This window comes from Balaenoptera physalus (assembly GCF_965194825.1).
Source record: "Balaenoptera physalus genome assembly, chromosome: 9".
Classification (NCBI taxonomy): Eukaryota; Metazoa; Chordata; class Mammalia; order Artiodactyla; family Balaenopteridae; genus Balaenoptera; species Balaenoptera physalus.
The window spans coordinates 94,844,093-94,870,995 of record NC_138888.1 but is presented as its reverse complement, the minus strand read 5'-3'; the positions used below and the strand labels follow the sequence as shown (position 1 = coordinate 94,870,995).

The 26,903-nt window shown below is 39.9% G+C and overlaps 2 protein-coding genes across 2 annotated transcripts in view; one reads left to right on the top strand and one right to left on the bottom strand.

The window, feature by feature from the left end:
- Nucleotides 1-12,153, top strand: part of MEI4 (meiotic double-stranded break formation protein 4) — a 255,740-nt gene extending 243,587 nt beyond the window's left edge. Inside the window, exon 5 of the mRNA XM_082474217.1 lies at nt 4,461-12,153. Within this exon, the coding sequence (XP_082330343.1) occupies nt 4,461-4,601 (141 nt within the window). The 3' untranslated portion in view covers nt 4,602-12,153. The remainder of the gene's footprint in view (nt 1-4,460) is intronic.
- Nucleotides 2-26,903, bottom strand: part of LOC309666647 (uncharacterized protein) — a 613,160-nt gene continuing 586,258 nt past the window's right edge. Inside the window, exon 8 of the transcript XR_014267188.1 lies at nt 2-3,108. The gene's annotated coding sequence lies outside the window, so the exon portion shown is untranslated. The remainder of the gene's footprint in view (nt 3,109-26,903) is intronic.

Here is a 26,903-nt window from a genome sequence, read left to right as displayed (position 1 = left end):
GTATCTCTGTGTTTCAGTAAAATGGTGAAAGATAGAGATGAATGAATGAATGATTTAAGCTAGAATTAACAATATCTAAGAATGGTGCAGCAATTAAGACTTGAGGGATAATGATAATGGAGATGTTAGCATTTAGGCAGCAATGAAATTGGATATAGGATAGGATGGGAAATAATGAGGACCATAGAACACTCCTAAAAATGGAGGAAATAATAAAAATGTTAAGTGCTTACACTCATATAGTATTCATTATATGTAATATACATATATATGTAATAAATAGATGCACTGATCTAAGCATTTTACATTTATTTACTCATTCGATTCCCCCAACAACCCTATGTGATAGGTAACATTGTTACCTCCGTTTTAGAGATGAGGAACTCAGGCAAACCAGGAAGGGAAGACTTGGGTTTCACCCCCAGGAATTCTGTCTTTGCAGTCGACTCTCCTAATCAGCTGTCCTGGCACTTCATGAAACTTTCACAAATACCACTTCTTTGCGATTGTCATCGAAGCTTTATAAGCCCTCAACTACAACTCTTATAGCGTGGCGGTTCATTATTAGCTTATTTTGGATTCTTCAACCCATGCTGAGCAGCTGTCCTTTTCTGGATTGTAGCATTTTACCATAGTCGAGACTCTTTAGATATGTTATAGAGCATCTTCCGACAATAATGTTCTAAAAAGTGCAAAGCTCTCTCTAAAGGTGGGGTAGGTGGACTGTCAGGGTGCAGTGCTCAGCCCAGTGGTGGGAGGAAATAAATCTGATTATTTTGTTCTTGGATCTATAAATAGATGCAATTCCTTCACAACCTGTTGTACTGATTAATCATGTCTGTTGTCATCCTATAAATAAGGGCAGGATATTCCTAAAGAGGCAAGCAAAAAAGCCTTTCATGTTTCCATATTTTTATGTACATTTGTAGATTTTTTTAAAATAACTGATGGCTCTGGTTTGTGATAATGTGGTTTCATTTATTCATCAACTATTAAGCACCAACTTTGTGCAAATGCATTATTTGTACATATGAAAAATAAGCATACTAAACTTTATCTTTTATCATGTTTATAAAACAGAAATTTCTTTAAACAGTCAATATAACAACCAAATAAAAAATCAGTTTGTATTTGCTGAAGGAGATTATTAGGGTGATGATATTTACCTAATATTGAAAAAAAAAGATATAGGATTTTTATTATTTTTGAAAGTCAATTTATTCTCGTAAAATTATTTATAGAATTGGACAGCACTAAATTTATCTGGCCAAAGAATGGGCTACTCTTTTAAGAATTGTCTAAATATTATAGAATATGACCGACACATAGGAAATGACGTTGGCCTCTTTGTCTTTCATTTAATATGAAAGTGCTCTAAGTTGTTTTAAGAATCAACTACTAATAGGAAGTAAAGCTTGTAAAAAGAAAATATGAATCTAACATTCAAGACATCAAACTCCATTTTCTAATTCATAGGTGTACATTCTGAGTTTGTAATATTTTCTTTTGATATTTTAATCTAATTTCTCTTGTAGCTGCTTAACTGGTTGGTGAACTTCTGTTGTATTTTAGTCCGTAGTTGTTAAGTGTTCCATAGCCAATCCATTTGAGCATCCAGATTTAGTGATAACATTAACCTCAATTGTCTCTGATGTAAAGCAGTGGTTCTCAAATGTGGGCCCCAGGCCATCAACATCAGCAACTCTTAGGAAGCTGTTAGAAATACATGTTCTAGGGTCCCACACCACACCGACTTTAGAATCAGAAAGGCTGGGGTAGAGCCCAGAAATCTGTGTTGGATCAAGCCCTCCACCAATGTTTAAGAACCACTGCCATGTATATGTATAACTGATTCATTTTGCTCTACAGCAGAAACTAACACAACATTGTAAAGCAACTATACTCCAATAAAAATTAAAAAATAAAAAATAAGAAGAACCACTGCCATAATCATTGTTTTTTACTGAACAGGAGGGCTTGCCACATATAATATCATTCATAAAGTAGAAATTCAGTCATCCCAAATTACTTTACTGAATTTTTAAACTTCCCCAGTGAATACCTTAAAATTCCAAAGGAGGATTTGGGGAACCTAAATTATTCATGATTTACTTAAAATGAGTAGCAAATTTATAAACATATCAACCTTAATAGCACTTTAAAAATGAGCATCTTTACACTTAGCTTTTAGTTCCTTCACTAAAATAATTACTCTCTGTTGGCGGCATTTTTAAAAATTATTATAATCTGAGTTTAAGAGATATAAACTAATTACAGCTTTCTGCATTAGTCCTAGTATGGAGCACGCAGAGAGATGCAGACAGGATGTTACTTTTAAGTCGAGATATTGGGCATCCCAAATAGTATCAGAATATTTCTCTTATTCCAGGAGTTCTGTTTTTATACATACAGTAAATATAGTTTAGTTATAAATATATGATTCTATTTCTCAACCCTAGAGATGAAATTCTATCTTCTTTCAATCCTGGAATATGGTAAGATGTAAATAAATAAATAATAAACAATGGCCTGTTCTTAACTCTCGTGCTTAATTTATTTTCAGCACTTTGAGTCTTTACCATGTTACTGTAATCTCCAGAGTGACCTAAGGACAGCACCCCCGATGTGATGGGGGAACAGAACCATCACTCCTTTTAGCTTTAACGACTTGCTAAGACATTTTCATGAATGATTAATCATTTCAGGAACACTAGAAACACGAGACACTCCACCAGCATGGAAAAGGGTGCATTTGTCCTTCTTTCTCTTTCAAACTCACACTCGACCTCAACATTCATTTTGTAAAAAGAGATCCAAACCTCTTGAAACTAAGTCTATTGTTTGAAAAACAAAATATCCTTTCTTATATTTTACCTCGTGGTCCTGAAGTGTTGATAGCTAACTTGCATTGAGGATGGGGTGCGGGTCCTGGAACTACCCTGACGTGATCTTCCCCTCTGCAAGGACTCCAGAGCCAGGGCACTCTCCTGGGAGGAGTGACCACGGTCCATTAAAATGTGTGGTTTGTCCCCTTCCACAGTGGCTCGTGACCAAGAAGTGTAGCTCGCCACAGCTGGCGAGGCATCTCACCTCACAACTTGATAAAATCTAGGAGAGAGTTCCAGAGACTGGGCTGAGAAAATACAGCAACTCCAATTATACAACCAACAAACAAAAAAACAGAGCTAGAAGTTACTATAGAAATGTGAGGATGGAATCTCCGACTCCAAATGAATATACTGATATTATTTCCACGTGACAAGTTACAAATAATTTCTAAGGCTAGTATGAGCTTGGCTCATGACATACTTTCCTTTTAATTAGAGCCTCTTCCATACATACTATCTAATCCATGTGCCTTTGCACCATCCCTTTATTAAGGCAGGTTGTAATACCCAGCATTTAGTGACCCCCTGGCATGTGCTAGGCACTCCACTCAATTCTTGACATTTATTATTTTGCTTAATCCTTCTAACAACCTTATGAGGTAAGTATATTATCATCCCCAGTTGGATGAGGAAGCAAGCACAAAGCATGTAAGTAATTAGCTCATAATCACAAGGCTGGGGAAAAAAAAAAAAAATCAGAGCCAAGATTCAAAGAGGCAACGAGCCACTGAGTCAAGAGCCTGCTTTCTGAGCACTCAGCTGCCCTCAGCTGCCATGTGCTCTGCAAACGTGGAAACTGAGTGTACAGAATAAAGTCACCCTGACAGTAAAACTCCAGTGTGCACTCTTTTTAGGAGTTCATTTGAGACATAACACAGCATGTGCTTGTGATAATTACAGTGGTGGGCAATTTACACTCCATTAAGTAAAACTGAGATGATTGAAACATTCCTTTCTATTTGCAAGAATAAAAGAAGTTCAGAAAGACACCAGAGATATCCAATTGGTGACATTTATTTCAGTGAAATAGATATAGATTCTGCTCTAGTATCTGATTGTTTTGTAAGCCAGTATGAGTAACACTTTCTGAGGATAAAGGAGGTTAAATCTTTCAAAATGCAAGGATCAAGATCAGACAACTGTATATGGCTTACAGTTAATTCCTAAGTCTTAGACATGGAAATAAATAATACACGTGAAGCACAGTTTCTCTATATTGGCTCCAAAATCATACTCTTCTGTTGTAAGTGTAAAGAAAAATATCTCTATTTCATGATTGAAATTGGTGAGTAGGAGCCTGTTGACAGTATTTGACATTTCTAAACAATCCTATGAAGTAGAAAGAAAATGTCTTTATAACTCTATACATCACAGGAGAAAGATGTATAAATAAATAAATAATTTAAAGCATCTCAGTGGCATGTTCCCCCAAAAAGTTTAGGCAGTTCTAGTTGACTCATTTTCCTTCGATCTGGGAAATAAGAGATATGGGGACTTGGCTGGCGCTCTGCCTTGTCAATCAGCTCTCTCTGCACCCAGTTTCATCTGAGAGCTTTTCTATTTTTCCCACAGGGAGACAACAGTGAAGCCCAGAAAGGAACAGGCTGTGGAAGGCACAGATGCGGCAGAATGTGTTGTGGAGGGGATGGAAGAACAGAGAACAGAGGGCCATCACTGGCCCAGCCATCGTGTGACTTAGGACAAGTAATTTAATACTCTCAGTTTCTCCTTGTAATACAGATCATCTGTGTTTCAGTTTTCAAGTGGAAAGAACAAAGAGTATCTGTATTTCTGCTTGGAAAATGTGTTTCTCTGAACGTATGCATAAATGATTACACTAAAATTGTTCAAGGTACCTACCCCTTATTACTAAATGTGACTGCCCAGCATTGGAAGTTTTGTCTCTTTTCTGTCTTCATGGAAGTCTTCCCTCGATATGTATTTTTACACATGTAACAGGTTCTAGTACTTGGAGTTAAAAGATGAGGGTATCATTCTATCCCTGTCATATAAATAAAAACTCCATTTCTTCTTTGTTAATTTTTTTTTACAAGGACAATCTCACCGCAGGACTGTGTGAATGAAATGGAATGATATCTGTGAAAACTACTTTGTGGACTCTACAGTTAAAATAACCATACTAAGAAGCGGATGAGCGAACACTTAGTGTTTATTACACACCAGGCACTTTACATGTACTTCCTCGTTCAACCCCCATAACAATTCTCTAACATAGGCCAGTACTATTATTTCTATTAGCCCCATTTTACAGATGAGGAAACAGGCACAGAGAGTTTAAGAGCTTTCCAGAGTCACACAGAATGTGACAGAGATCGTATTAAGCAAGTTTTCTTTATTCCTATCTAGCTCCTTTTATTCCAACTGTTCTACATGAATTCTAAGTGGACTCATAGCCGAGCCGTAATGAAACTCAATCTCTGGCTGAATCTTTCCCATTATATTTATGATAACCAATAAATGTCAGCCATAATTTATGTGTGCTAGAAACTGCAACATGCTTTGTTATATTCTGTAATCTAATTTGCTGACCTGCCGTAGACAAACCAGTCGTTCAGAAGTCTAGAACCAGTGACATTCTGAAAGAGCGGTAAATTTAGGAGACCTCTTCCTGCCAGCCAGGGACTCTCTGGCTTTCACATGCCTGCAGCCTAGACAGACAATTTTTTGTGTGTGGTTCACATGCCAGGCTTCCTGCACTGTCTCCTGATTGTCATTCTGATTTCCTATTGAATTTGGATCCTGCTCCTAAATGCGACCGGGAGAGGGGATGTTAGTTCCTCATCTTTTGGAAAGAACATCTTAATTTTCTTTTGTGAATTTCCTTGTCCCATTGTGTACAGTCTTTTTTAACACTAAAAAAAATCAAGATGCCTTTTTTTCTAGCTGAAAGGTGTTCGCACGACACAAGCTGAACCACTTGGAAACTCCCTCGCTAACATTTGAATCCTGTGCAGAATCACTGAAACCAGCTGTAGCTCATTTCTCACAGCCACAGCGCACTGATGAGATGGTTGGACACTTGAATAAATGAACAAATATGACAGGATTTTGTTTAGTATTTTCTATTGCTTTTATAATGTTTTCATCATTTGATAATTCCTATTGCTTTTGTTGGTGGGAAAGAAGGACCAGGTGGCCAGTGCATTCCAGCACAGGTTGCTGCATTATTCTACACTTTTGAAACTACATGAGGGTCCTCCATTAGGACCTCTACTTCTTGCCAGCTCAAGAGAGTGAAGAAGGGTTTTACCAAAATGGGGACAAAAATAAGGAGTACGAAAGAAGGGCTTAGTTTACTTTTGCTTCACTTCTTACAATCACTGTTTACTTCGGCTGCTTTAAACCTTTAATCATTCAAAGAACAGATAATTCCTTTCTTGCTCCTGGATACTTCTGCTGATAGTACAAAGGGTAATTCATAGCTAATGTTAATGTGCATTCAAAGAGATTATATGGAAAAATATTTTATCTCTATTTTCTTCTCAAAATGGGGCAAGGGAAGCATAGCAGTAAATGTGACCAATTATGGCAGAATGATGGCAGGACTTATTAATAGTCTGAAGGACTCTCATCAAGTCATGCTGCTACTCAGAGGGACTATGGAAAATCCATTAGAATGTCAAAAAGCATCTATTATAAAGACGGTGTTTACAAGTAGAGTACACTTCTGAACAGGCAATTACATAGCAAGAACTAGCTTTGATCCCCACTGGAAGAATATTCAACACGATTTGACTTTCACCAGATTCATTTTTGGATATAAAATTACTGGCATTCTGGCAATTGTGAAAATGATTAAGTGGGTAGAGATACTGATATACTCATCACTAACCTAGCACTAGAAAGTAAAATCTTAGCACGTGTTGAGAAACACAGTTTTGTTTGTTCATTTGTTTGTTTTGTTTGCAATCATCTAAGGTTAAATGCTGGTTGATGGGTTTGTTATGCAGTGGGTCACTATTGTCTGCCTGGAGCTTTATAGGCACAGTGAAATGTCATTTATTGATACTAGCTACACACCTGAATGTAGCAGTAACGTCTTGTGTAAGTTGGCCTAGACTCTCCAGTTGGTCCCAGTATCAATGACAAGATGGCAATACAAGATTACTAAATCACTGGAATTGGATGTGCAACCCCAGTTTAATATTTATTTTGTGAGAAATATTTATGAATTATTTCCCTACATCACTCAGAATGCACAGAGAGTTGATTATCAAAACCAAGACATTCTCAAGATTTTAGAAGAACCTAGGGGTAAGACGGGAAAAAAGACACAGACCTACTAGAGAATGGACTTGAGGATATGGGGAGGGGGAAGGGTAAGATGTGACAAAGTGAGAGAGCGGCATGGACATATATACACTACCAAATGTGAAATAGATAGCTAGTGGGAAGCAGCCGCATAGCACAGGGAGATCAGCTCAGTGCTTTGTGACCACCTAGAGGGGTGGGATAGGGAGGGTGGGAGGGAGGGAGACACAAGAGGGAAGAGATATGGGAACATATGTATATGTATAACTGATTCACTTTGTTATAAAGCAGAAACTAACACACCATTGTAAAGCAATTATACTCCAATAAAGATGTTAAAAAAATAAATTAATTAAAAAAAAAATACCAAGACATTTTCACACAGGTTTACCTTTGCCCTGGGCACACTCCTCACGTCACACATCGCCCGTCCTCAAGTCTTCCAAGCACCCAGTCGAGGGGCACCTTATCTATGAGGTGGTCCCCCAGTGGGGTTGATCACTTCCTGCTCTGTGTCACGACTATGGCCCGTACTGAGTTTTATCATAGGGTGTGCATATCTCTGTCCTACTGACAAAGGCGGCGGCGGGTATCTTACATCTGCAATTCTCCAACTCTGGCTGAGGACCGTGACCCATCTTCCGTGCCCTATACCCACCTGCTGAGTGTCCCTGGAGAAGATCACACGGGAAGGCCTAATCGTGCTGCTTTATGTTCATTGTTACCAATTTCCGCGTAGCTGCACACTGAACCTCTTCTTTTTTTCTCACTTTGTACTCAACTCTCATCCTCAAGAACTTTCTCAAAGCACCTCTTCTTTCCTCAGAATTTTGACCAAATTCTCCTCATTTGCCCTCATTCGCAGCAAACAACTTTATCTTGTACTTTACATAGAAATTAGAAAAAAAAGAAAAAGAAAAACACAGGAATTCTCTTAAATTCCTGCTATCAAACATAAGCCTGTCCATCTACAACCATCTTCTTCTCTTTATCAATTTTATAATAATAAAGTTATGTGGGCCTCCTCCTATCAAAGGGGATGAGGTTACTTACATTCTGTACCACGTTCTCTCTACGTCATTCTCTCTATGTCCTCTCTCCACTGTCTTTAAATTTTTCCAACTTTCCACACCGCAAACAAACAGCCTCCCAGTGTGCCACAACTTCCCCTGACTCACACTCTATTTCTCACTAACTTAAATAGTTTTCTGTGTATCTACTATCATTTCCCTATCATCCTCATTCTCCTCAATTCACGGCAGGAAATACTACCTCTCTGATCGGGCTCTTGTGATGATGAAATGTGGTCGTCAGGTAAACAGCACAATAAAAGATTCTTATTATTCCCCACTGCTCTTTCAGGACAACCAGTTGAACAAGGATGGCCCCTCCCCCCCTGGAAACACTGTCCTTCCTGGACACAATGGTCCATGCTCTTTGCGTGCTGTCCCCACCCCCCTGACACCTCGGTATCCTTCTCCCTCGTTGGCTTCTCTTCCTCCACCTGAGGAGTCACCGCGAAGGTCCTCAGGATTCTACTCTCAGGCCTTCTTTTCGATTCATACAGTCTCTCCAGGAGAAATATTTGTCCCCATGGTTTTAGTAACCATAATTTTGCCCTAGGGGTCAGAGCGCCTAGTTGGAAACACCTGCATATCAACTAGCTTAAGCAGAAAAGGAATTTATTCGTATTAGAATGCTCACAAAATCTGGAGGAGGGTGAGAGAGACAGTCTGTAAAGCTAATCCCAGAAATAGTACCCACGCTAGGAAGCTGTGTTAGTGAAAATGCTAGTGATACCTCTGAAGAATGGGGGAGCTCTGCCACAACGCTTCCCCCTACACGGCCAGCTCCTCACGTTTCTCACGTATGCATCCAAGTCTCTCAAAATCGTGTCTGATTAGGGGGTCCTAGGTCACACGTCTGCATCTGTCCTCACTCAGACAGCAAAGAGTCAACAAATGTGAGTTTTCTGATTCCTAGCTGGACAGGATTCATAATGTAGAGATTATAAAAACTAGGGAGAGTATTCTAAGACATTAGGTGACCAAAAATGGCAAAGATCCACGGCAGTCCACTCTTACTGACCCGACATTAATATCCTTCTTTCAAAATTAATCTTCCAAATAGCCACATGCCACCACCTATCCCATTGCAACTACCTATAAACAAATATATCATCACCTTCTCGAGACGGAAGCAAGCGTTTCGTCAATCATAGTATCCATAGGACCAGTGATTTTCATGACAGTTGGCCCACTGATTTGTTTCTTTTACTGAAAAATGAGTTCTCAAAAAGGCAGAACTGTTGTGTGCAAAGTCTTAACACTAAATATGATATTTCATAAAGTCTGTGAATGGTGGTGCTGGAGGAAGGAGAATGAGCATGGATGCAAAAATAAATCCAAATTAAGCATTTATCCTACTAAGGACAAATTTCTATTCCATAATGGAAGCAGCCTTACATAATTAATTTACCACCCCAAACTGGATAGCTTCCCTGGGGTATAGAACCCTACTGGGGGCTTAGGATTGTTTCCTGATGCAGAAAAATCAGGTAATCAGCAGCTGTGGTGTCCAGGTCAGCCTTGTTGTGGGGAAATCCATCGAAATCCACCATCTTGGCACCATGGTCACTTTATTCCTGAGTGTACTGGGCAGATTCTGGGGTGACTGGGAAGGGATCAGACTTTCATCCGTCAGGAAGGTCATTTTGTCCAACCGATTACTGAGAGCCTCTTCCACAGTGGGGACCTTTCACAGAGTATTCGCTTGGGATATATTTGAGAAATAAGTCCATAAATCTAACCCCAAACTTCCTTGTCACCAACACTTCAAGTTTCTTCCATCAAGTGCCAGACCAACTAGTCAAACTGTTGCTTATTACTCATGAGTCAGCATAGAGCCAGCCTTCAGCCATATCTCTCTCTAAGCAGAACACAAAATATGCCACTTGAACTTCTGTATTTTGAGAGGATATTCCTTTTCTACTGTCTTTATGGTCACCTCTGAATGGGTTTAATGTGACAGCTGTCCAGTTCTGATTAGTGCCACCATGTGGTGCCAAGTGAACTAGTCTCAGATTATTTCCTTCTCAATCTGTTTGTTATAGGACCTCCTCATGAGTTATGAAAGTAAGTTGATGGGGAATGATAGTAGAAAACCAGCGGGACACTGGGATTATGACATTACAAAAGTTCTCTCCTTGACCAAACTCTAGTCAGTCTCCTCTGATCCCTCTCTTTGACAAAGCCTCAACTTTGGCCAAAAGGACTGCAGACTCTGAGCGCAAATTATTTAGTTCATCACCTACACACACACACACACACATACACACACCCCACATAAAAAGACTTGAACAGCACTAGCATAATTTCTAACCGCTCAGGGCTGCATCCCTAGGATGACCCTAACCCCCTAGGATGAAAGAAAACTCAAGGCTGCTCAAAGAATATACTGTGTGTTCTAGCCAATACCTCATCAGGTAGGCCTCTGACTTTCTTAGAGCATTTGCTAAAAAGAGCTTACAACTGTGAATCCTTCCCCCACTCCTTTGAGATATACAGGTATCTCCTTCAACTCAGAAATGTCTTAAGGTCCTGAAAGTTCATTCCTTTGAAATGTAATCATCATTAGGAAGGACAGTGCCTCTGTCTCCAGGTCTCTGTGGTAGGAAAGCATCCTAACTTCAGTAATTGCCAGCTGACAGACACAGCTGGCCTCAATGCATTTATATTGACCAACCCTTTGCAATTTTTTCACTTCCCTGGCTCTGCTCAAGCCTCCTCCAGGCCCCTACCTCACTCCCTCATTCTGCTCTTTTGCCCAGTCACGTTTGTAAAAATTGAAGTTGAGTTTAATTTACCCTGAACCCCCTTCCCTATTGCAATAATTATGCTGTATTATATAGTATATTGATTAAAAACTGTCTTTATCACTTTATTGTCCAGTTTTGTTTATTTTTTGTCTTTTTGTGGCTACATTTGATGCCTTTTTTAAAATAAAAGAATAACTGACTTAATTTTTTTTTCTAGTTCTGTGAAAAATGCCATTGGTATTTTGATAGGGATTACTCTCCAGTATGCAAGTCCCTCTGGCCTTCAAAGCCAGATGTTCTGGGGACTCATCTTCCTGGTGCAGGCCCCCCATGCTGGGGAGCTCAAACCCCTCACTCCTTGGGGAGAACCTCTGCAATTGTGATTATCTTACCATTATCCTTCCCTGGGGGCGTGGGTCTTGATTATATCGCATCTCCACCTCTCCTACTCATCTTGTTGTGGTTCCTTCTTTGTATCTTTAGCTGTGGAAAAACTTTTCTGCTAGTCTCCAGGTCATTCTCATAGATAGTTGCTCTGTAAATAGTTGTAATTTTGGTGTGCCCATGGGAGGGGGTAAGGTCAGGGACCCCCTACTCTGCCATCTTGGCCACAATTCAATTTCCAGCTACTTTTATTTTTGATTGACGAATCTGTTTATGCAACTTATTTGTCCTTCAGGACCTGCTTGAGGTCAAACATGTATATATGATTTCTAATTGATGGGTTATTGTTGGGCATAATCAGTTCTAGAGCTTGGACTATTAGGTAACACCAAGTTTATGAATGTAAGATCAGGTCATTTGGTGCTCTATTGCTAGTTGTTTAGTGCCTATCATGATCTTGTTTCTACCAGAAAACCAGAAACTGTTAATCAAAAGGAAAGAGTTACTGGCAAAGAGGTTGCAATTTTGCTTCAAAACCTTGGGTACCTATACTATGATTCTCCTATTAAGACTTGACACAGGCTTTATACAACGCACCTCCTCTGCCACAGATACTTTGGGCACAATCGGATTGGTTGTCACAGGGCCCATCGGAGGGTTGCTTTCATGGCGTGTGGTCCAACTAAAAAGCCTTCGCTTGCTGAGACTCCCTTAAAAAATGGCATCCTTGGGGCTTCCCTGGTGGCGCAGTGGTTAAGAATCTGCCTGTCAATGCAGGGGACACGGGTTCGAGACCTGTCTGGGAAGATCCCGCATGCCGCGGAGCAACTGGGCCCGTGAGCCACAACTACTGAGCCTACGCATCTGGAGCCTGTTCTCCGCAACAAGAGAGGCCGCGATAGTGAGAGGCCCGCACACCGCGATGAAGAGTGGCCCCCACTCGCCGCAACCAGAGAAAGCCCTCGCACAGAAACGAAGACCTAACACAGCCAAAAATAAAATATAAGTAAATAAATAAATTTTTTAAAAAAATGGCATCCTTGGAGTCCCTTGGCAAATCAATCAAGCAGCCAACACAAATGTGATGATAATTTTCTCCAATATCCATAGAAATTCACTGTACTTCTTTTTTAGAGAATTATGGGGCAAGGTACAGCAACTTGCCTTTCACTTCAAATAGTATATCGTACCATGTCCTATACCACAGGATAATCAGAAACTTTTCTAAGGTGGCAGACCTCTGTATTTCCATGGTATTTATTACCCAAACTTTAGCATGCATACAAAACTTGTCCACCCAAAATCTAGAGTACTTGCTTTCAAATTACTTTCCTTATGATTCTGTCAATATAGTGAACTTTGTTGATGCTCCCTGACATTGTGAGAAGATCAAGGTCCCCCTAGAATAAATTATGGTACAGAGGCATAGATGTAATGCAGTTCTGAAGACAAGATAGTAAAGATGTACTGTTGTTTGTACCAGGTGAAAGCAAACTGTTACTGTTGTTCTCTAGTTATTAGGATAGGAAAAGGTATTTACCATATCGATAGCTGCATTCCAAGTGCTATTCCAAGCCTGTTTTTTAAAATTTTCCTCATGAAATAAGACTGAATCTAAAACAGTAGTTGAAATTAGAATTAATACCTAATTAAATGTAGGAAAGTCTAGTGTCAACTACTACTTTGGTGGGAATATAAATCCCTATAATTCCACCTGAGATATGATAACACTTTGGTTTTTAACTTTACAATTTAAATTTAAAGGCAAAGAATAAGTCCAGGAACTTCTACTTAGCCAGCCATAATAGAGTTTGCTCCATGAGTTATGAATCCAATCTGCAAATCATTCCAGTTACTGGTTATATTTATTCCAACTACCACAAGGAACTAGGGAAATAGCAACAGGATGTTTGCAAACCCACAGGGCCTACTTTCAAATATATTCGTGCCAAACCTCCCTTGCTATGGACTGAATGTTTGTGTCCCTCCCCAAATTCCTATGTTGGAGCCCTAAACCCCACTGTGACAGTATTGGGAGGTGGAGCCTTTGGGAGGTAATTACGTTTAGATGAGTCTTGAAAGTGGGCTGACTCTACTAGCATCTTGGTCTTGAATATCCTAGCCTCCAGAACTGTGAGAAAAAATCTGTTGTTTAAGCCACCCAGCTGTGGTATTTTGTTATAGTAGACCAAGCTGACTGAGACATCCATTAATCACCTGACCTCCAATAAACCCAGCATTTTTAGTGAATTACAGAAGTGGCTCAACCAGTAGTATAAACTCAGAGTTGGTGTCCAAAACTCAGCAAAATGTCTGGGTATTTCTCTTCCTTTAGGGTTCTCCCAAATGCCTTCTTTTTGATGCTAGTGTCCGAATCTTTTCCATTCACCATGCTATTACTAAGGAGTCTGACAAAGAGGTGAATTCAAGCTAATCTGAATTTCAGCAACCCAGAGCATCAGGCCTGATGTTTTATTCTTAACTATGTCAATCTTGCTGTTGCAACAAATACTTTTGACAGACACAGCAAGTCCCTGATTCTCTTACATCTGCCTTGAGCCAAGAATTTAAAACTTTGATCTTATCATTTTCTGTCCCTAAGCTCCCCAGTACAGCTAGAAGCAGCCAGTCTTCCTTCTCTTCCTTGTAATCCTTAGTCCTCCCTACTCATTCTTTATCAACAGCTACATGTTTTTCCAAAGTCTTGTCTTCAATAGCCATTTCATTGTAGAGGATGATTTAAGTAACTTTTTTACTTGCTCTGCCATTAACCACCAGAGTTCCTAGTTCTGGACTAACTAGATCTTCAATGCCCGAAAGCTCAACCAGGTTAAATAACCCACTCACTGATTTCCATTTCTTTGAGGGCTTGTTGCCTTTCCTGGAATCAAATACCATATCGGTCAGGCTTGTAATTGCAAATATTGTAAAATATTCTGATTTATTTAAGGAGAAAATGGATTTTTAAAGGGAACTTATGAGCTAATGTAAATTAGGGAAGAGTCAGAGGATCAGATTCTGAAGCTACCCATCCAGGAGCAATGACTCTGCACCAAAGGGGCGCCTCTGGGAAAGATACCACGGGGCCGTGCCACTTGGGACTGATTGCCCTCAGGATTGGAGGCCTGACGCTCCACGCCCTTCCTTTCCTCCACACCCAGAAAGAACCAAAGTCTCTGTCATCACATGTGCTAGAGTGTGTATTCTTCCTTTCATGGTCACCTCTTCACAATTCTAACTTTCTAATGCAAATCTCAAGTGGGTTCAAATGACTGGAAAAATCTAAGTCGTATGCCTGCATATAAAACTGCAAGACGGTCTGGAATATAAATATTCTGTCCTCTGTCTTGTGAAGATAGATTAATAATATGAGAAGTTACCAAAATTGAGGGAAAATATTGGGGCATCACACATGATAAGTATTCATTACATGGGCCATATGTTAAGATCACCTAAAATGACATCATCAATTCTGTGGTAGCCATTACTAGCACTCACAAAAAAATTTATGGATCTCTTCTTCTTCCTAGAAAATAATTGGAAACTGCAGCAGAGGTCATATAACTTGCCTTGGCTGATGTAATGTAAATGGAAGTGACAAGTGTCATGTCAGGACAGGACATATTTGAGCTGATATGCCTTCTATGTACTCTCTTGCCTTGCCATGGTCAACGCTGAAGGCCCCAAAAGAGGTGGCAGCATCATAACAAAGTAAGGCTTCGATCAGCCTGGGTGTCTAAATGATCTGAAAAAACTCCCTTCTTGATCTACAATGGACATGTAGCAAAAGCAAGAAATAAAACTTGTTCTAATTTCCTGAAATGTTGCTGTGACATAATCCAGCCCATGCTGACTGACAGAAGCCCAGCCCTCTCTTCTGACTGCACCTTTTATACTATACATAGCTAACAGCTTGCAAGTCATGACACAGGGCTATCGTATAACACTTCAAATTCAACATGTCCAAAACAGAACTCATGAACTCTTCCATAAATTATTCTTCCTCCAGTGTTTCCTACCTCAATAAATCCTCCAACAACTGTATGTTTGCTCAATTTAAAAACTTAAGAATCTTTCCTGATTCTCCCTATTTCCTATTACTCACATGCTGTCAATGTCCAGGTGCTATGGTTTTTCACTTCCTCTATGTTTCTCTCGTCCTGGACCCTACTTCCAATAGCCTAGTCCAAAAAAACCCCCTCATCTCTTACATAATTTAATGAAATAGCCTCATACCTAGTTACACACTATTTATCACTGCCTTACAAGCCAGCCTCCATGCTACAGCCAACATGGTTCTTTTGGTGATTTGTTTAGTTTTAAGTATAGATTTAAAACCTCTTCATTAAAACCCACCAATGGCTTCTCATTTCTCTTAGTGTAAGTTGAAAATTCCTGACTGAGAGCTTTAAGGTTCTACATGGTCTAGCCTTTTACTCATCAGATCTTCATACTGGTCTCTGGAAGTGCTGACTGGCATTCAGTTCTTAAGACCTGCTATCCTTTTCCTCACCTCAGAGCTTCTGTTCTGCTGTTGTGTCCTTTATCCGTAGCCACTTCCCCAGCCACCCAGTACATCCACTGCTACCACCACCACCTCTATCTTATGACATCACTCAGTCTCTAATGCCAGTGCATCCTCTACATCTCTGTTTAATGCTGTTGCCTCAGGAAACAAGTCTTCATCCTTGGTCCTCTGGACCAGTTATATGCTCCCAAAGTAGTTCATACTTAATGTTCACTCATGCCGTCCTTTTGTTATATCTTATCTTTGTTTTCTCAAAATAGTCTTTACATTCCATGATGAAGAAAACATTGGCTAGTTTGCCATTGTTTCTTCAATGTCTAACACGACAAAGGCCATCAATAGTATTGTTCTGAATGAGGGTTTGTCGATGAATAAATGAATGACACTTAGAAGATGCTTTTACAGCTTTAGCATCTTCCAGTTTTTCAGGTGTTCTACCTACTTAAGTCTATGTCCCGCTATTTTTTTTTAAAAGGAAGGAAATTCTTTTTTTTTTAAATAAATGTATTTATTTATTTATTTATTTATTTTTGGCTGCATTGGGTCTTCATCACTGCACGCGGTCGTTCTCTAGTTGCGGGGAGCGGGGGCTACTCTTTGTTGCGGTGCGCGGGCTTCTCATTGCGGTGGCTTCTCTTGTTGCGGAGCACGGGCTCTAGGCATGCAGGCTTCAGTAGTTGTGGCATGCGTGCTCTAGAGTGCAGGCTCAGTAGTTGTGGCTCACGGGCTTAGTTGCTCCGCGGCATGTGGGATCTTCCCGGACCAGGGATGGAACCTGTGTCCCCTGCATTGGCAGGCGGACTCCTAACCACTGTGCCACCAGGGAAGCCCATATCCAGCTATTTTTTAACTTCATAGTTTTAAAAATTACCGTTGTTTGTTGTTTACATGATGTTGTTTGCCCATCTGTTCTTTATTTTGTTTTATTTTTCTACTTATGTCCAGCTTACTGCTAGCATGGAATCATTTTAGTTTCAATTTTCTAAACTATTTGGAAACCAGGGGTTGGCTTCTTTAATTCTCATAGCTCATGCACAGAATTTTGACAACTTTTTGGATTCAAGCTTTTGCAGAAACCATTAAATGTCCTTCATATCTGGGGAGGTAGAGAAAATTCTGATACTTTGATTTTTTTTTTCTCCTCCAAATTAAAGAAAGCCTATTTCAGAATAAAAATAGCCGTAGCTTGATCCGTGTGAATGCCCTAACCCCTACATCCAGAAAGCATTTTAGCCAATCACTCAAATATTCAAACCTAGATTTGAAATAACATCTCTCTGAAAATCGTTTTTAGAATTTAATAGGACTGATAATATCTTGTTAACAAGAACTCTGTTGTTTAAATATATTCCAGCTACATAATCATTTTATATAACAATCTAAGTAATGAGATAGGAAGAACGGATAAATTTTCACATAGATTAAGTCAGTTGCAAATGTATCTGAAGCATAATCCATTGGTGGGATGTAGGAGGGATGTTTAAAAGCCCATTTAAAGAGTAATTTACGAGTCTTCCAGGATATTTAGTCTCTAATCAATAAATCGTGAGCCAGTGGGGCTTCTTAATGAGCATCGTGTCTGTGATAGCTAGCAGCAATTTGGCAGGTACCGCAGCTGATTTTTTCAAGTGAATCCAAATCTTCCACAGACCTCTCTTACTTTCCAACCCAGTGTTTCTCTAGGGGTGCATGGCAGCTGTCATAATGTTTTCCTCCATACCGTGTTAAAGAATGGAGAAAACTGCTATACAAATGCCAATTTAGGGGCCTTTTAATGGATTTTCTCTTGAAGCTGCCTGGATATTGTTCAGAGAAATAAAGAAATAACAAGCTTCTCAGCAAACATCAAGGGGGAGGAGTTAAAATGCAGTTGCAGTGTGGTCTTTTGCCACATTTTTACAGAACACTTTAGTGTAATTGAAGTATTATCTGCAACGATTTTTTCTATATGAAGAGATTTTTAGAGGACACATAACTTTTAGGTGCAAGTATGAGTTAGAAACTACTTAGACTTCTACTGTGGACAAGACTATTTGTCTACCATCATGAGTAGGTCAAAGATCCTTTTAAGGATTTTATTCCAAGTAGAGAGGTTTACAGCCTGGCAGGTTCCAAAATAGTATAATTATAATCTGAAACCTCTGAAAAATCTCTCTTGTAGTGAAATTTAGAGGAAATTTAAAACCTCCACGCTATCATTGCAAGGGACCCGGGTTCGACCCCTGGTTGGGGAACTGAGATCCCACAAGCCGTGCGGTACAGCCAAAAATAAATAAATAAAACCTCATCAGTACGTCTGCTTTGCTGATCACGGTTCACACTCAGGGAAGATCCACTTTATGTTTTCTTCTGTTGAGAGTTCTCGGATGTGTGTCATTATGCCCAGGAGACATGAAATCTTCTGAAGTCAGGACACACGCATCAATGTCTATATTTACCATGTCTCTGAATCTTTGACATCTGGGCCCTTGCTGATCCTGGAGAGACTGTCCCTGCCAGGGCTAGCCAATTCCTAAAGGTAGGGAACTACTGGGCTGAGAGCACAGCATTCATATGCAAACCACCCAATCCAAAGCCCATACCCCAACGCTCCTGTAGGGGCTTTCACAGACCTCTTACATTCTGGGTACCCTCCACCTGCCCTAATCACTCCAGGCCCAGGTGCCAGATAACTAGGGACAGTCCCTAGACCCCAGAGCCTGCTGAAATGATCCAAATTAACCAATCCTGAACATGCTTGCACTTGCCCATACTGTCCTATGGAAACCACAGGAAAGGCTATCGCCCTTGTGTTCCCTGCTCCCTCAGCCTCCTACCTAACCCCGCGGCTTCCACACGTGGCCCCTCATGGGATGGCACGCCCCTCTCCTCTTGGCATCTGTGACTTTAATGATCTGTCTTTTCAAGAACAATCATCCTCTGATCTGTTGGCCTCCTCACACCTGAATAATAACAAACCCTACGTTTTAAAATAATATCCTAGGTCGCACAGTATTCCCGGGGATGCTAATGGTCATTCATTTGGTCCGAGTGGGTGTCTCCTTTCTAGGTGATTTGAAAGGTGTCAACAAGTTTTCTAAATCAAAACTACCTGTGTCCAACCTGCTCAAATATATACTAGTCATTTTAACTAGATTAAGGAATGACATTGTTTGAGAGTGGTAATGTAGTCATTTTCCTTTAGCCGTATCTCATGAGAAAATGATCTTAACTCTTAGGCACCTAGCGGAGCACAAGATGTAAATAGGGGGCTGTAATGTGTGGATTTACATAAGAGAAAGGAAGGTGGAGATATCCAGGCACGCGAGCCCTGAGCAGCCAGGAGACTAGCTGCAGAAGGGATGAGCAAGAAAAAAGAGGCAGCAGGAGCTCCAGGTAAATGTCGACAGTTTCACAATTTTAGATAAGGCCCAACCTTGGCATTAGGTTATCTTCAGACACTTCTTCTTTCACAATTGGATATTTTTCTACAATCATTCTTTTTTTTAATAACACAACCATCTGTTTTTCTTTGGAGAGATAATGTACCATTAGTACATTTTAATTTGCTAATCCAATGTGCCTTGCCCACACTCAAAGGAAACAAATGTAAAGTAGAAAATGTCTTAGATGTTTGCAGCCAATTAAGTTGACTGCACTCTTTTCCCCATGAGGGCCCGGTGCGCAATGTCTGCAAACGGCAGCCTCCTGGGTATAGTGTACGCAGCCTGTTGCCTGTATGGGTTGCCCTAAGGGACCTTGGAGACAGCCCTTTCCAGTGGACATTAATGACCGGCACGCTGTCCCCAGTCTAGGCTTCAGACAGGTATGCGCGGTGCCTTTGGAAAGCCCAGGGCACAGTGGCCAGGGTCCACATTGGCCAAGTCATAATGTCCATCCGCATCAAGCTGCAGAACAAGGAGCATGTGATTGAGGCCCTCCGCAGGGCCAAGTTCAAGTTCCCTGGCTGCCAGAAGATCCACATCTCCAAGAAGTGGGGATTTACTAAGTTTAATGAAGACGAGTTTGAAAACATGGTGGGAGAAAAGCGGCTCATCCAGGATGGCCGTGGGGTCGAATACATCCCTAATCGTGGCCCTCTGGACACATGGCGGGCCCTGCGCTCGTGAGAGCCTTGGTGTTGTACCCTCCTTACTCATGCCCACCAATAAATCCTACTTTCCCGTCAAAATAAAAATAAAAGGTGTCTTAGACGTATGAGGTAAAACTTGCCAGAATTCAGCTTTCAGGAGAGAAAGCTCAGGATAGGTTAGAGGTTCTGGCGATTTGAAAGGGCAGGCAGCTCAGTGTCCAGAGACTACAGTTAAGAGAGTTCTGGAACTCAGGAGCCCATAACGAAGCCTGCTCACGTGCACAAGCCGTCTCCCATCTCTGGTGGAGATCTGGCTTGATCAGCATCCCATGAGCACTTACTATGCTCAGTCCTGCCTCACCCACCTACACTTGATCCTCAACGCAGAAGTCAGAGTAATCCTGTAAGTCAAGCAATGTCACTCCTCTGCTCAAAAGCCTCCGGTGACCCAGACAGACTCTAATAAGAGCCAGAGTCCTTGCGTCACCCGCAAGATGCTCTCCTCTCTGAACACCCATTGTCTCTCTGACCTATTTCCTTTCCTTCTCCTCCTCACTTCTTCTGCTGCAGCCCTCCTTATTGTTCGAGAACATTCCAGGCACACCCTCACCTCAAGTCTTCTCTACTTGTTGCTTTCCATATCTGGAGATTTCTCTTCCTAAATATCCATCTGTACCCAGGCAACTGAAAATGGCTAAAGATAAACATACAACCTCACATTCTTGAGGTCTGTTCACAAATGCTGTCTTCTCTCTGAGGTCGCTCAGACCATCCTATGTTAACTTGCAAGCTTCCTCCTGACCACATCACCAACTTTCTTCCCTGCTTTAGTGTTCTTAACATTTATCGACTTCTCACACACCACATATGTTATTTATTTATTTTTTATTTCCTACCTATTCCCATTAGAATATAAGACACTGGAGGTAAGGGGTTTTGTTTTTTTGTTCACTGTCTTATGCCCCATATAAAACACAGTAAACAGCGCCTAACTTATACAGACCTCAGAAATATGTGTTAATTGAATAAATGAAAGACATTCCGTTAGATGCTTGACGCAGAGTTAAGAATGAATAACTATTCCCATCCCTGGGGAACGCCATTTACAGGTGGGTGGCAGAACCAATGTTTACAACACAAACTTGTAAATCTAAGTTGTTAGAAAAAGGTGGGGTGACTTGTACCAAAGTAGTGGTGCTGAGGACTCCTAAAGCTCTTGAGAACAGAATGGCCCTCTCAGAGGAGATGGCCCCTCTCCTGGTCACTAAAGGATGGCAATGACACAAAGCCATCGCAAACATGATGAACAGACATTCTGACCAGTCAGAAACAGCCCCATTTTAAATACTCAGGGCAATTGATAATTCAGACGGATAAATGAAGATGGTTATTCCTTTTACAAAAATGCCGCAGAGATGCTCAAAATAGTGCTCCTGATTCATTTAAAATATTTATATTTGAAGTAAAAAATTTTAAACTTCTGCTCTAGTCATTATCTACTGAGCTCCTAACCATGTGTCAGGCACTGTGCTTGGAGCTAGGAGGGAAGGAAAGATAAAGAGGATGTAATTTCAAGTCTGTAGGAACAGAGAGTACACCTGTCTGCTTACAGATAATTTTAATAATAAAATGGCAGAAGGCTTATTCCTTAAAACCACTAATTACCATAAACTCATTAGAGATGAATGCAAATTCTTCGTGGAGATACTTGTCATCAATGAGAAGGTTAGGGGAAAGGACAGATTGTTTTAAAGCAAGGCATTATCCGGAGTTAGAATCTCTCTTGGTTTTCCCTGATGCTTAACCTCAAAGAAACTGCACTGTTCTAAGTCACTTCTCTAACAGTAATGAATGCCATATCTGTATCTTCTGGATACACAATTTCCCCCAAGCACACCATGCTCTGAGTTAATTTAATTCATCACATTATTGGGTACCTGCTTTGTATGCATATATTGTTCATGACATTCCCTTTCTTTCCTTCCCCATCAATCAAATCTCTGCTCATCTTTTACACCCTATTCACATGCTACTTCAGTGAATTATCCCCTGAATTCCCTAGCTTGCCACTCAATCCACTTACCCATCTGTGCTTCCATAACTTGTGACACCACTTAACTAGTATTAGTTGAGTACTTCCTCTTTGTCAGGCCTATCTCTAAAGTATGGGAATGTAAATATAAACAAAACAGAAAGAAAATTCCTTCCTGCATGACACTTAAAACCTGGAAAATGGTTTATGCCATAAAGAAATAAATATGTTGTCAAGTGGTGATAAATGGTATTTAAAATAAAGTGGTGTAACATCATTAGAGTCCTTCCCTGATTTCCTCATTATATACAAAGGAATGGGATAATCAAGGAAGGATGCTGAGGAGATGGCATTTGAGCAGATACTTGAAGGGATACTTTGCATGCAGAAACACATGCAAAGGCCCTGAGGCAGGAACATGTTTGGGAGCTCTAAGAAGAGTAAGTAGGTCAATGTGTCCTGAGCACCATGATGGTGGGGGAGGCATTCAGAGAGATGGTTGAGCCAAGTCATACTGTGACCTTACCAAGGACTTCAGAATTTAAGTGTGATGAGAGGCCATAGGAAGTTTTTGGACATGAGAATTACACCATCTAAAAGATTCCTCTGGCTGCTATGTAGAGAAGACACAGGAGGGGGACAGGAGTGGAAGCAGCAAGTTCAGAGGGAGATTATCCCTGCTGAGAAATACTGGTGTCACTTATTTTGTATTTAGTTGCTTATGGTTTTTTACTGTAAATTGCTTAAAGGTGGACCTTGATTTATTCATTTTTTATTGTCAGTATCCAGCAAATGCCTGGCACTTAGTAGATGTTTAATAAGTGCTTACGGAAGGAAGGAGGGAAGGATTGAGTAAATAATTAATGAATATGATGATTCTTGAATCTAGTTAAAAGAAACTCAGATGGGAAAGTGTTGCTCTTTCCAAACAACAATACAAAAAGAAAAGTCTTCCTTATTTTTTCAGTGAAAGGAACAAATTTGGTTTTTTGTTAGAAAATTGGAAAAGTTGGGTCCTACTCGTGTTCCAACACCAAAAATGAATGTACAGCCATGAAGATGGCTTCATTCTACAAAAACTGACCAATTGGTTTTAAGAGTTATTGGAAACAGAAAGAAAGAATGGCTCACATTTATTGGAAGTGGGCAATGTTTCTAAACAAGAGAGAAATGCTTCTTCCTTCTCTCTTAATGGGTGGTACTGTGCTCTTTTGGGCTTACAGAAAGCCAAGGCCATTGAGCAGATGGGCCATTATTGGGGTAGGGGAAAACAAATCTCTCATCTGAAATCAGTTTAATTTGGGAAGAAAATTTTCACTTTCACAGATATACTTGAAGTTGGCACAAAAATGAGAACATGTTGAATTTAAATCAATTTCCCTGACTCCTTATGTTTTCTGTTATCTGTTAGTCAAATGCTTTTCTGCTATATTTGGCAAAATAACAATAAAGAATAAACTTTCGTCCTAAATACAATGATTAATCACCCAAGAAGCACTTGTAACAAGACTGTGCTTAGGACTTCATTTAAAAATTCCAATTCAGTCCTGGCCACAAGAAATTTAACATTTGAACAATCAGTTTCACTCATAAACCAAGCCTTTGGATAGGAAAATCAGGAAAAAATGGGCAGTGTCACTGTGTCTGAGTCACAAGCATGCAATTCACCTTGTCTGGAAAGATGGTTAAGGATGTCCTGATGAGTAATTGTAGATGGTTATAATGTCTCTGATAAATTGGGGTAAAAACATACTCACATTCAGACACAGGTTTCCAGTACACACTCAATGATGTCTGAGCACATGATAGACATTAAAGAAACTCCTTCTTGGAATATCCTTAATCCCTGGCACCCTACATCACAGTCTTATTTTTACATTTTACATTGCCTATGGAATCTGTTTCAATCTTTGGGGATTTGTTGGTAAATGGCCATTCTATTTTTGAGTTGTTTGGGTGGAAACACTGGAGGTCTCCTTAACTCCTCTTTGTCTCACATACTCTGCATCTAATTCACCAATAAATCCTGTCAGCTCCATCTTTCAAACACACCCAGAATCTTCCTACTTCTCACCACTCTGCTGCCATCATTATCTTTCTTCCAGAATATTGCAGGTTCCCTAGCTTGTCTCCCTGCTTCTGACTTCATCAGTCACAGGGAGGCAGGTAAAAACACATCTCTCCTCTCCTCAGTCCCCACAATGGTTTTGCATCAGGGCAAAAAACAAAGTCACTGGAATATAAGGCGTTATGTGACCCTGTGTCTCCTAGACTCCTTTACCTTTCTAACCTCATCTCCTATGATTTTTCCCCTTTATTCACTCTGCACCAGCCATGTCTCTGGCAAAAATCAGGTATGGTGTTGCCTCAGGGCCTTTGCATATGCTGTTCTCTCTTTCTGGTTTGCTTGTCTCCAGGTATTTGCATAGCTCGTTACTTTATTTCTTTGAGAATTTATTGAAAAGTCATCTTCTAAGTGAGGCCACCCTCTCTAAAATAACCATACCACACCACACGTGCCTATCTCCCTTCCTGCTGTATTTTACTTCCTGGTATTCACTCCAATGTAGTAGACTGTATATTTTATATACATTTCGTAATTGTCTTTTCCTCTACTAGAATAGAAACTCCAAGAGGACAGAGATTTATCTATATTCACCACTGTATCCCCTAGACACTAGAATAGTGCCTGGCACATGCTAAAGATGTAATAAATAATTTTGAATTAATTGATTAGTTTATAATTTTGAATTCTCCCTATCCAAATACATTTTATTTACAAATAATAATCTATGAGACTTAATTTTGGGTTTTTTCTAGATAGAGTGTTTGTGAAAATCCTTGGTTCTTTTGCTTCAGTCATAAAGTGAAAGTAATAAAAAAAATTAAGAAATATGAAAAGTGAGAAATTTAGCATGAGGAGAAGGAAACATAATATGTGGACCAAGAGGCTGTGCTGTGTTCCATAAGTCTTTGTTGTAACCTGGGTAAACCACAGGAACTAGAATGGAACACTCAGCAAAAGTAAGAACCAAGCTCTCATCCCTCATCTCTACTTCTTGTAGATGTTAGAATTAACTCAAAAACTTAAAGTCAGTTTCTTCATATGCAGTGAAGGAGCTGAACTAGCTGACTCCTTGAAGCCTTTCCTAAGCTCTAATGTCATGATTGCTTACTTAGTAAAGAATTTCTTTTTTAAATAATAGATACAGCATGAGAAATCTCCACTATTAAAAGGAAATTTATGGTAAGAAAAAATTTTTAAATATTGAAGAAGCAACTCTTAAGAAAGGATGAAACTGGATGTAGGGCTTGTAGTATCAAGAGTTTGTGGGTCTTTCCCTAGAGCACTGCCATTAAGGGGACTCAGCATCCAAGGCCCAGGCTCTGTCCCTCGGTTCACATTCCTGAGGTAATACGACTAACCAAAGTGAGTCAGGGCCAATCTGATGTTGCCAGAGAACCAGGGTGATGTGAGAGAACTATGGTCCCTGTGGACCAACCATTATGGATGGGAGACTGTTCTCAGGAAAAAGGATCAAGAATAACTTCCTCAGAGTGTCTACTGAAACTTTCCATCCCAGGGTATCTAAAACAGTAGGTCTGATATCAGCACCAGTTTGACATCACACAATGGAGAGCATTCTTGGTAGATGATACTTTTTGACTCTTTAATCACCAATATTAAGATCAACAATTTTTTTTTTTAATTCAAATGGCAGGTTACTGACATGATAATGAATCTTAGATGACCCTCAAAATACTATCTGTTCAGTCAATACTGATCTCAGTAACTTTTACAACTTAATTTTATAGGTCATAAAAATCAGTTTGTATGCTTTCCCCTATGCAACCCAGACCCCACTTTAAATAAAGTCCTCTTCCAGTTCAATCTGCCTCAAAGGGCCCAACTAAAATTTCCTCGACAGAAATAGATATGAACTAATTCAAAACTTTTTCTTATTATGTGATCAATAACGTTTCTTTGTAATTAGTTATTTTAAAATTAACTGTGAAAAATATTACTGTGATTCTTCGATCCACTTTGTCTCACCACCCAGTCTCTGAAAGTTCGATTTCAAGGCTGATCTAAAAAATAAACAAAATTTATTTCTAAGTGTATAGTGGGCATGCTCACAGGTAGGAATTCTGATTTGATCTCTTGCCTAAAACCTAACATATAGTAAGTTTTAACTGTCATTTATGTGGCGTCTTAAAATATCATCCACTCTTTATTTTAGGATAAGTCTCTTTACCCCTTCCTAGTACAGGGCTTGTCCAGTTTACATAGTGCTATGCTGATTTGGGAGCAGATTTTGAATTCCCAAAAGAGCTATGTGTCCTTGCCAATCTTCTGTCAGATTAAGTTTAATTTGTAAATAAAGGCCAAAAATTCAATCAAGGCTGTATTGAGAAGACTTCTTTTCTGATTTCCCTGAACCAGAATTTTTTGAGTCTCTGAAGGCTGAGTGTATATTCTGGTTTCTAAGTTTCTTCTATTGATATTTTTTCCCTCAGATTACATTGGTAGAAATTAAATGGTTCATTGCTTTGGGGGAAATTTTACTCTTTGCTCAATAGCTGAAATTTAAGATACTTTTCCCGCCTACCTTTTACTTCCATTTGACAAGCTTCAGGCAGAATTTAAAGCAGGAATCCAGTACACCTAAACGTTGCTATAATAAGATAGAAATGGGCTTTCCATAGAATCTTTCCTTGAGACTTATTGCTCAACAGTGCCTTCTCTTATCCCCCCAAATTTAATGAAATGTATAAGTTGTCTCTTCTCAACAGAAGGCTTCAAAGTACTAGGAAAATCTCTAACATAAGTTTTGGGAAAAACTGAATTATATCAGACACCAATAGACAATAACTACTTCAAAAATAGAAACTATTGATACACTCTAAGA